We start from the raw sequence: 11,108 nt of genomic DNA on the forward strand, positions 1-11,108 counted from the left end.
GGCTGAGGGGGTGGGACACGCCTGGCTGAGGAGGGACACTGACGGGAGGGGGCACAGGGGTGGTCACCACACCAGAAGGCAGCATCAGCCACACCACCTGGGGCGAGGAAAGGAGAGAGGTAACGGGCACAGCAGTGCTTCCCATGCCCCTAGCACCCACGTCCGCGAGGAGGAACTGGGGGGGAAGGGGCTGTCCAGGGGTCCCCCCTCCACCCTGCCTTCTCATCAGACCTCACGTCCCTACCGCATGCCCCCTTCTACCACCTGAAAGACGGACAGAGAAGACAGAGGAAGCAAAATAAATAACGTTCCCGTGAGTGTGCGTGTGGAGGGACATTCGTTCACATGGAATGGGGGAAGGGAAGGGGGTGACACCACCTAAAATGACCCCCCCGACCTCAATCCCCCAGCCTGCTCCTTTCCCCCTTCCCCCAAAGCCACCATCGAACCCGATAGAAAAATAAAGGTCTAATTCACTCAAAGTTCTTCAGTTTTTACAAAACTAACAGGGTGGAGTACGGTAGGGAGGAGGGGGCAGGCAGCTGGGAGCAGGGCTGGGCGGGGCTAAGCTTCCGCCTCCACCTGAGGCTGGCCCCCGGCCACATCGTTCTTCTGCTCGTCCTTCATCTCCGCGTCAGCGAGCTGGTTTCCCGCAGCCGTGGCCTTGGCCTGCGAGAAGGGAGAGGGGGAAGGGGGTGAATTCCAGTTCTCATTTGCCCCCTGACGGTAAAGGTGACACTTACCCACATCCCCACACTCTCACCTGCCTGCACCCAAGTGATCACCTAGCACACACACCAGGTGTCGTCTGTACCCAGAAATACTCGTGCCCAAGTTAATAAAAAAATACTAGCTGCTAACGGAATTATAGGAACACAGCAATTCCCTTTCCATGTACGACTTAAAGATACACCTGCTCATGTACAAAATGAACGAATTCACTTTATGGCAACACTATAAAACTCTACTTGTCCATGGCAGCCACTGCCACGTGTGCCTACTGAACACTTAAATACTGACACTTCAAAACAATTTAAGTATAAAACACACATTGGATTTTGAAGGCTTAATCTGAAAAAAATGCAATTAAAAAAACTACACGTGATATTTAGATACCTTGGGTGAATTAAATATTAAAATTAATTTCACCTATTTTTTTTAAAACACAGCTGTTAGAAAATTTAAAATTCCAAATACAATTTGCATTATATTTCTATCAGTGCCGGTTTAGAACACTGGGAGGCTAAGAACTGGGGACCTGGGTGAGCAAGATACGGTGCATCCACACAGTGGAAGACCACGTGAGCCTAAGAACGAACGTGAAGCTCTTTCACACGTTGATGTAAAATAAGCTTCCAGGTATGAAGAAAGCACGATGCACAAAGCAGTAGGCAGAGCCCGCTGCCTGTCGCCAGGGATCACTGTCTGTCCCGCCAGCACACTGGGTGGGGGAGGGAGCCTTTCCACTACACCTTCTGTGTAGTTTGAATTTAACCATGTACGTGCGTCACCTATTTAAACCTCAGTTTCTGAAACCTGAGTTTTAAACAGGCAGAGAACGTAGGCTGGAAAGAGCAGCCAACTCCTGACACAGGGGGCCAGACCGGGGGGGGGGGGGGGGGGGCGGGGCGGGGGGGGGGTGTGGAAACCCGGGCTGCTGCTCCAGGCTTCCCGGGTCGGCACAGATAGGCACAGGCCCAAAGGGCCCGCCCGGGCTGTGCTGGGGACGAAGGGATGCCTCTGTCCCTGTCCCCCCTAACCGCTCCCGTCCCCACCCTCACCTTGCTCTCCTCCCCAGCCAGCCTCTCAAACATGTTGGCGTAGAGCTTCTTCTCCCGTTCGAGCTGCTTGCGGATCCGCTGCTGGCAGACAGCCAGCTGGGCCTTGGCGGCTTTATTGCTGGGGTAGAGCTGCAGGAGCTTCTGGAAATCAGCCCGTGCCAAGTCAAAGTCGTTCACCGCCAGGTGGGCCTCTCCTCGGCGGAAAAGGCCCTTCTCGTTGTTGCTGTCCAGTTCCAGGGCCTGAGACACAGGGAGCACACAGCAGCAAGACCTCAGATGCTGCAGCTTCTCTGGCCAGCACTGGGTTCCCGAGGCAGCCCTCAGCAGGATGAGGCCCCACCCCAGGAAGAACGAGCCTTGGGCACCACACGGAAAGGACCAAGGTCTAGGAAGGCACCTCATTTAGTCCAAGAGGCAGACAGGGAAGACAGGTCTTTAGATGAAAGAGAAGAACCTATGACATTTCCATGCTCTTGTTTTTTTTTTTTGGCCGTGCCATGTGGCTTAGTTCCCCGATCAGGGATGGCACCTGTGCCCCCTGCGGTGGAAGCACAGTCTTAACCACTGGACCGCCAGGGAAGTCCATCTCTTTAGACTAAAGTGGGTGCATAGGAGGGAGAGGCAAAGAGCCGGGGAGGAGGGAACACGGAGCCAGTTCTTCCAGCCAGTGTTTCTGCCCACCGCTGCCTCCGACCACTAAGGCCAAACCACTTGCTTCCCACAGCCCTGCCTCTGGACCCAGCACCTGAGAGCCCCACGGCTCCGTCCTGCTACCTCTGCCCTAGTCACTGCGGGCAAGTTCCAGACACGCCGGCAGCTCGCCCAAGCCTGCCCGTGAACACTGCCCTCGCTCTCTCACCTTATTGCAGTTCTCAATGGCAGCTGAGAAGGCTTGCAGCTTCAGGTGACACATGGCCAGGTTGAGGTGGGAGGCCAGCCGAAGGGCCTGCGCCTTCTGTGCGTCCTCGGTGGAGAAACTCGACTCGAATTCCAGCCAGGACACGATCTTCTTGTACTGCAGCAGAGCTTGCTTGTACTTGCCTTCCTGGAATGGGAGGGAGGCTCAGGCACCCGACACAGCTTCGGTGGCCCCAAGCTGTTGTACCCTGTGGACACCGGTGGCCCACAGGCGCGAGGAAGTCCCGCCCCGCCCACCCCCTACCGCCGGCTTGACCAGGCAGCTCGGATCCACTTGGTGACAGCTGCAGGTGCCGACCCGCCGCTCCTCGAGAGCGTGCTCAGGGCCACGCGGCAGGCTCACCTTGAAGTACATGGTGCCCCGCTCCTTCACTATAGTGCTCTGCTCCAGCTTCTCCTCTGAACTCATCTCCCAGGACTCCTTGGCCTGCCGTACCCCAGGGGAGAAACGAAGTTGTCAGCCACCCCAGGGAGTCACGTCCAGGGTGGGACCTGACTTCAGGGTAGGGAAGACCTTGAACAAACTCACCTTCTCAAAACTCTTGAGCTGTACTTCATACTTCAGCTCAGCATTTGGTGGGATCTGGAACTTTTCCTTCCCAACACTGCCGAAAGCATAGCTGTGGGGCAGGAAAACGCTAGGTCATCTCAGCAGCACTTAACCTGCTCCACACTGAAAGGGCTTCCTGTTTCCTGCAAAGTACCTCCTCATCGCTTCGGTCTTGGTTCAGATGTTTCCTGCTTGGCAAAACCTTCCCTGACCCCTTCACACAATTCCTTGGGCTCTCACTTAGCATGTTACAAGTCTTTCTAATAACCCACATGACACACGGGCACGATTACTAATTTAAATGGTAGCCCACAGAGCAATGAGTCACTAGAAGGTGGCAACAGTGTCTTTGAATAACTAAGGATTTTCGGCACTGTGTCCAGCACACAGTAGGTGCGTTTCAACAAATACAGTTAATGACTGAACGAACAGAAGATGAAAATCTTGATGTCACTAGAAAAGGGAAGCTGTAGCAGCATGACTGAAAACATCAGGTTTGGATTCAAGGAGATCGTGATGGCGTGCGTGCAGGGGGTCCAGAGCACAGTGACCGCACGCAGGGGAGGCGTACAAAGGGCCTGTTACACAACTCAGTGTGGACGAGTAGATCTGACCTTGGTCCACCCACCTGTTCTACAGACTGCCACACCTGGGCCAAAGTGTACCTCACCTGGGCTTGAGATACACGATGGAGTGTTCTCCTTTTTCCATGCGCTGAATGGCTTTCTCCAGCCCACAAGGCAGATCCACGCTCTCCCCCTCGCCGACCTCAAAGCGGAGCTCCCGGCGGTCAAAGATCTGGTCCTTGTAGTACCCTTCCAGCGCAACTGGCGTGAAAGCAGGCAGGAGACTGAGGAAGGATGCCGCCACAGCCGCCCCCATTGCCTCGTCACTTCCTGCTCCCCAAACGCCCTTCGGCGTTCTCAGACGTGCAGGAGCGTCAAGAGGATGGTTCAGCCCCTCGCTTCACAGAGAAGGGTACTACGAGGACAGGCGACCCGGGGCGTGCACACCAGAACCCGACCGAAACCCCACCCTGCCCCGCCTCACCCTCCACGAGGGCGCCATCGTTGGGCTTGGCGTGGCCTTCCCCGCGAGCCCGGATTCTCCTGATGATTCCGCCGTCTTCTTCGTCCGTCAGGTCCTCTCCCTTGAACTCGAACAACTCCACCTGCAGGACAAGGTGCAAGGGGTCACAGCTCCTCTCTCGCTCAGAAGAGTCCCTAGTAAGTACCAGAGCAGGTCTGACCGCGAGGGCAGCGACGGCGGGAGTGGCCCGAGTGGCAGTTCTGCGAGGTTCCCGGGAGCTGCCCTGGCTCGGCTTGGGCAGACGCGGGCAGGCCGCAGGGCTTCACTTCACCTCAGGAGATCACTCTGTGTGCTCGCTACTCCCGTAACAGTGTGCTCTCCAGACAGCCCCAACCCAGCTACTGGACAAGCTCGGCCCGACGGGCGTCAGCAGCCACCCAACACCTCTCACCAGCCTTCCCGACGTTCTCCCGGCATCCACTCGGTAGGGCCCAACCATCTTCAAGTCTGAACACTGTCAAGTTCCAGCTCCTCAGCAAAGGTTTTCCTCCCCGCCCCTGACCCACGCAGCAGGCATCTCTCCCCTCCTATCATCTCCGGAGCTCCAATATTCTCTGCTGTCAGTCACCACTCTATGTAGATAATGACCTCCTGATTCCTTTCAGTTAGGACTCATCGCCTCTGGGCACCGCCCCAGAGATAAACAGGCCTCAAGCCCTCACCCTGCTGCTTCAAGTCTGAAAAGGGGTGCGTGGCTACCTCTTCCCCCCTGAACCCTCATCACTGACCACTTTCTGGCAGCAGCAGGTTACATGCATGGCAAAGCTAGCCGCTCTCTCCATTCCGCCCCTTCCCCCGAGGGCAGGCCCTCAGCCTTCGCTACATTGTCTCCGAGAGGCAGGAAGCGCTGGAGGGCAGCCAGGCCCTGGGCTGAGACAAGGCTGGCTCTTTGCCTTGCTCTCTGTGGCCACTCACCTCGAACACAAGCGTGGCGTTGGGAGGGATCTTGGGAGGGCTGCCCGCCGAACCGTAGGCGTATTCTGGCTTGCAGGTGATGTGGCACACTTCCCCCACCTTCATGGTCGCTACAGCAATATCCCAAGCCTTGATGACCTCCCCTGTAGGTACAGAAAACAAACAGATCGGGACTTCTCTGGTGGCGTAGTGGTTAAGAATCCGCCTGCCAATGCAGGGGACACGGGTTCGAGCCCTGGTCCAGGAAGATCCCACATGTCGCGGAGCAACTAAGCCCGTGTACCACAATTACTGAGCCCGCGCTCTAGAGCCCACGAGACACAACTACTGAGCCCACGTGCCACAACTACTGAAGCCTGTGCTTTGCAACAAGAGAAGCCACCACAACGAGAAGCACACGCACCACAACGAAGAGTAGCCCCCGCTCGCCGCAACTAGAGAAAGCCCGCGCACAGCAACAAAGACCCAACGCAGCCAAAAATAAATAAATAAATAAATTTATTTTAAAAAAAAAAAGGAAGAAAGAAAAGAAAACAAACAGGTTCTCCTTGGCAGGGATCTGACTCTGAGTTCAAACAGTGGCCTCAGAGACTTACTGTCCCATGCCCAAGGGGAAGCTGGATACTCTTTAGAAATGGGACCAGGAAGGTAGAAAACCTGCTTGCAGACCACTTTAAAAAAAAAAAAAAACCACTCAACTCTGGAGCAAAGGGGTTCAAGAAAACAAGGCAGTCCATCCTCGAAGAGAAAGCAAGGCGTTCAGAGGTGATCAGGGGAATGAGAGATAAAAATCAATACAGTTCCAGGACCTCCCTGGTGGCGCAGTGGTTAAGACTCAGCGCTCCCAATTCAGGGGGCCTGGGTTCGATCCCTGGTCCTCGAACTAGATCCCACATGCATGTCGCAACTAAGAGTTCGCATGCCACAACTAAGGAGCCGGTGAGCTGCAACTAAGGAGCCTGCCTGCCACAACCAAGATCTGACGCAACAAGAAAATAAATAAAAATTTTTAAAAATCAACATAGTTTCACGACAGTGGAAACAAAAAAAAAGAAAAAATTAAGATTGTAACAAACCCTTCCTTTTTGAACTCCTGAGAATACTGTTTCTGCTTGTGACAGCTCACACACCCTGATCCCACCAGCCCGCTAACCATGCCCACCTTTCCCCAGGTCGAAGGAGAATCTGTCCTTGCGGTCCAGGCTGGAGTCAAACTTGGTGCCATCAATCAGCCAGCCCGTGTAGTGGACAGAGACTCGGTCCCCGATCATGGGCATCTCCGTGCCTGTGCCCTCTCGCTTGATGACCTGGAGGAAGGGAAGAAGGTGAGCACCTGGGGATGGACGCAGAGGCACCACGACTACCCACACCCCTCTGACCAGAACGTAAACAGACTCTTCTGCCTCCTTGTAAGTAACTCGACGAGCCCGTCATCAAATGACTGCTGTGGAGCTTGGTTAGAACCAACTGACCTCCCTGTCTTCCACTATGATGTGACTTGGTGTGAAACACTGGAGACAAAACAACACCTGAGTTCAAGTTTTTGCCGTATGCTCTTGTACAAGTCACTTTCACTCTCCAGACCTTATTTGTAAAGTAGTAATCATAATCCCTATCAGAGTGGTTACAGGACTAAACCGGTGAAAGACTGAATAATTAACAGCAACAAAGGGAAAAGTATTTATGCTACGTTTCCTCATTCTTCCTAAACATCAGTCATCAGCTCAGGATCTAGTTTAGAGAGAAAAGAGGAATACGAATAACGAAAAGAACAGGAGCAGTCCGGGAGAGGTAAAAGCAATCAGCAGGTCACAGGTGAGCCCGGGCGCGCAACCAGGCCCTAAGCTCTGACTTGGGAATTGAGCATTCGTGACTGGCAGGCTACCGAAGTCCTTGGTTTCAGGTCTAGAGCATTTCCCAGGAACTTCTAAGACTCTTGCTTCTCTTCTTCACCATTTATAAAATTTGGTGGCTCTGTGGGCTCCCTGGTACGTGTGTGGTCACCCTCGAAGGGAAAGCTTCCACGATGGAATGGATGTGGACTTAAATAGCAATAGAAAAGGAAAGGGGAAGGAATGGAGAATCAAAGAGAAAGAGTCTCCCGGGAAGCCGCGTCCCCACTGGGAGAGCAGCCAGGTGCGTTCTGCACCAGCTAAGAGCGCCCCGAGGTCTCGAGCTCGCCCAGGGCACACGCGCACGTGGGGCTGAGCAGTGGGAAGCCAGGAGGGGAGACGCTGGGTGAGGACTCGGCACGAATCCGGGCTAGGATTTCGCTATCCTGGACAGCGCAGAAGCAGCTCCGAACCGCGGCCGGCTGTCCTGACGTGGGTCAAGATGCCCCGCTGCCTGGGTCCCAGACCCCTCCCCCGGCTCCTTAGGCGGTAACACGGTTTCGGGCGCCCAAGCAAAGCACCTCCTCCCAGCCCCGCACCCCGCGCTCAGGAAGGCCCGGGGAGGGGGGGTGAACTACAGGTCCCGGCATGCAGCGGGGCGGGGGGGAGGGGGACAGCATGGCCGAGCGGGTGACCTAGCCGGGTCCCAGCCTTTAGAAAAGGGGTGACGAGAAGGCGGAGGGCGCCGGGTCCGCGCGCCAAGTTGCACAAAGGCCGGCAGACCAGGAAATAACTCCTGGGACCCGCTTCGCGTTCTGGCTAATGTTTAACTGCCAGGGTCGGCGAGCTCCGCACCCCCGAGGCGCAGGCGGCCGGGGGGGCTCCCCGGCGGCGGCGGTGGCGGTGGCGGCGGCGGCAGGGAAGGAGCCGGCCGCGAGGTCCCGGGTCGCAGAGAGGGGTGGTGCACGCCGCCCGGCCCCCCGCAGCTCACGCGCCCGCCCCCCCGGCGCGCCCCTCCCCGCGCACGCGGCGGCCGGAGCAGGCGCTGCGCTCCCGGGCCTGGGGGACTGGGGAGCGCTCAGCCCAGACCTCCTCCTTCCGAGCGTGTGGCCGCCCTCCCGCCCCAAACCAGTGGCCCGACCAGCAAGGCGGTGCGCCCGGCCACGGCTGCACGCCGCGGTCAACGGCCGGCCGGGAGGCTGCAGAGGCGGCCGTCCGAGCCCCGAGCCCCGGCCGGCTACTGGAGCGCGGCGGCGACGGGCTCTCGGCGCCCCCCGCCGCCCCCGCCCCTTACCTTAAGCACTCCCTCATCCTGCTTGGGACTGATGTCCACCCCCTCGAGAGGCAGCGGCGCCGACTGCGCTCCGCTCTCTGCAGCCTTCGTCTCCTCTGCGGTCATCGTGCCGTTCCTCGGGCAGCGGGCGCCGGTCTGTGCGCGGCTCTGCAGGCGGCCGGCCGGGGGCTCGCGCACCTCTGCTCCGGCGCGGGCGGGCGCAGGAGGTGGGTCGTGGGCGGCCGGGGGAGCGATTGGTCCCACCGCCGCGGAGGGAGGGGCTGGGAGGAGCCGGGCGGCCGCGAAGGACGTGGGGGGAGAACTTTCTAGAGACGGCGGCCGGTTCGGGCTCTGGCGCTCAGGGCGCTCCTGCGAAAGGTGGTTTCTGGTTCGTTCCTCCCGCCGGCCGCCTGGCCCCGCCCCGGTCCTGGGACCCTCGGACTCCCGGGCCACACCTCGCTCCCGCGGCGCTCTCTCCCGGCCTCCCCGCCCCCGTCCCCCCGGTCTAACCGGATTCTTCCAGATCCTTCTCGATCCTCCGCAGCGTCCGACGCCGCGCCGCCGGACGTGGGCGCCGCGCGTGCGTCTCCCCGGCCCGAGACGCGGGCGGCCGGCCTCCCCGCCTGGCTGGGCGCGCGAGCTGAACGCAGAGAGAGCGGAGAGCGTTACCCGGGCGCGCAGGGCTGGGGAGGCGACCGGGTGTCCCCGGAGCGGGGCCGGCGTGCGCCTGGGGTCGGCGAAGTGCTGCGAGCTGCCCGTTTGCAGGAAATGGCCCGCGTGGTAAAGGGGCCTTCCCCGACAATAATAAAACTGAAAACCTAAAAACTGTTTCAGCTCACGAAGGAAGCCATTCCACCTTACTGAAAGCCCATGGGAAGAAATATTTTCTTAATACTGGGTTCCAGGTGATTCTGGACTTCCTGTGGCAAGCGCGTCTGCGCGGTGGGCCAACGCACCGCAGCGCCTAGATACCCAAACAATAGCCTTTTGACAAAAAGGTCCGTGTAGGGAGGGTCTTGATTTTGCTTTAGCGCTTAACCCCATCATGGCATAGCTCCTGAGGCGTGGTATCAAATAGTTATCGGCTGCATGAATTTGTATTCCAGTAATAATAGAAACTTTGGAGCCCTCGCTCTGTGCTTGGCGCCGTGCTGTGTGCTATGCAAACCGTCCTGTTTAGGTAGGCAACCAAAAGGGCTATTGCAGATGAAATTTTAATACCATAACGTAACTGGGAATTTCATCGTAGTCTTTTCTGTTGGAACTCGGCCGGAAAGGGATGCAGGAGAAAACTGTTTCTTCCAGTGATTTACAGCAAATGTGTTTACCCTTGACTAAGTCTCGTTGGCTGACTGGGGATACCCTCAGAGGACATGGGGGGTTGACTCACTAGAGGCTGTCTATTTCTTTTCTACACTGTCCTTAGTAGGGTGAGAAGTAACAGTGCCAAGGCCTTCCAAAACGCCAGGGGACAGGGATGGCGGGTAAGGTGCTGGCTTGTTGCCTTGGCAGTTACGTGGCTGTTGGCTCCTGCACCTGTGTTTGGCTGATCTCTGTGTGTGTGCTGGTTTCTTTTGATGCGGGGCCCCTGGGTATTATCTGACAGAACAAGTTGGGATAGGAAAGGAAAGTTCCCTTTGGAGTAATGCTTTTCTGCGTCTCTTTCTTCGTTGGAAGCAAACAGTGTAGGTATGTCTTTCAGTCTGTCAGCACATATTAATTGAGCACTGAAGATGTGCCTGCTTTTGCACGAACACATGCTGACAGTAGAAAGAGCATATGCTTCAGAGTAAGCAAGGAATTGGGTCACCCACATGGTAACCGATTTGGGGCAGGTTATGGGGATGGTAACATCTATCAATGAGGGTAGTTGTGATGGTTACAAAGAGAGAGTGTATGTCAGGTATCTAGGCCAGTGCCCACCTTCAAAAGGGTGGTTAGTAAATGATGGTCATTATTCTAATGCGATGAGTGTGTATGGTGAGATAGGGACAAAGTGCTAAGAATACAGAGGGCTGTAAGAGGGGAAAACCCTGTGGAGGGGAAAGGGGAAGGACCAGAGGGAAAGGTTTCCAGGGAGGAAGTGCTGTGCTCATTCAGTCAATGAGTGGTTGAGGGGCTGGGAGATGGAAGGGGGTGGGGAGGGGGCAGTAGGCAGTGGGTTCTTGGATCCTAGAGCAGGACCTTATTGTTTCTAGAATTTTTTTCTAGTTATTTACATTATATTTTTCAGATTGTAAAACTTACAGTCAATATAGAAAGTATACACAGGTGTTTTGTTCTTTCCCTCCTCTTCCTCCTGCCTTTCCCAGCCCGTTTAAATTAGTATTCCCATTAAAGATGTTTAACAACATACAGTAAGCCCCCTACATACGAACGAGTTCCGTTCTGAGAGCACATTTGTAAGTCCAGTTTGTTCGTAAGTCCAACAAAGTTAGCCTAGGTACCCAACTAACACAATCCGCTCTATAGTACTGTACTGTGATCGGTTTATAATACTTTTCACACAAGTAATACATAAAAAACAAACACAAAAAAATAAAACATGTTTAATCTTACGGTACGGTACCTTGAAAAGTACAGTAGTCCAGCACGACAGCTGGCACACAGGGGCTGGCACCGAGTGAACAGGCAGGAAGAGTTACTGACTGGAGGAGGGAGAGGAGGTGGGAGATGGTAGAGCTGAAGGGTCGCCAGCAACAGGAGACGGAGGAAGCTGTAGTGTCACGGCTGGCTGACGTTGGTGGACC

At 56.2% G+C, this 11,108-nt stretch overlaps 1 protein-coding gene across 2 annotated transcripts; it reads right to left on the minus strand.

The window, feature by feature from the left end:
• Positions 1 to 453: 453 nt before the first annotated feature.
• FKBP4 (FKBP prolyl isomerase 4) lies at positions 454 to 8,580 on the minus strand. Of its 2 annotated transcripts, none has more exons than XM_065886643.1 (10): positions 8,380 to 8,580; positions 6,416 to 6,560; positions 5,254 to 5,396; positions 4,300 to 4,420; positions 3,920 to 4,076; positions 3,229 to 3,319; positions 3,043 to 3,126; positions 2,641 to 2,826; positions 1,782 to 2,021; positions 454 to 663 (listed from the first exon to the last, which is right to left on the minus strand). In XM_065886643.1, exons 1-10 carry the CDS (start codon positions 8,482 to 8,484, stop codon positions 565 to 567), a joined length of 1,371 nt encoding a protein of 456 aa, XP_065742715.1. In that variant the 5' UTR covers positions 8,485 to 8,580; the 3' UTR covers positions 454 to 564. The 2 variants fall into 2 exon arrangements, with proteins under 2 accessions (XP_065742715.1, XP_065742714.1); XM_065886642.1 differs by having other exon boundaries at positions 454 to 669; positions 8,380 to 8,546.
• Between the last annotated feature and the right edge of the window lie 2,528 nt (positions 8,581 to 11,108).

This window comes from Phocoena phocoena, chromosome 11, assembly GCF_963924675.1.
Source record: "Phocoena phocoena chromosome 11, mPhoPho1.1, whole genome shotgun sequence".
Classification (NCBI taxonomy): Eukaryota; Metazoa; Chordata; class Mammalia; order Artiodactyla; family Phocoenidae; genus Phocoena; species Phocoena phocoena.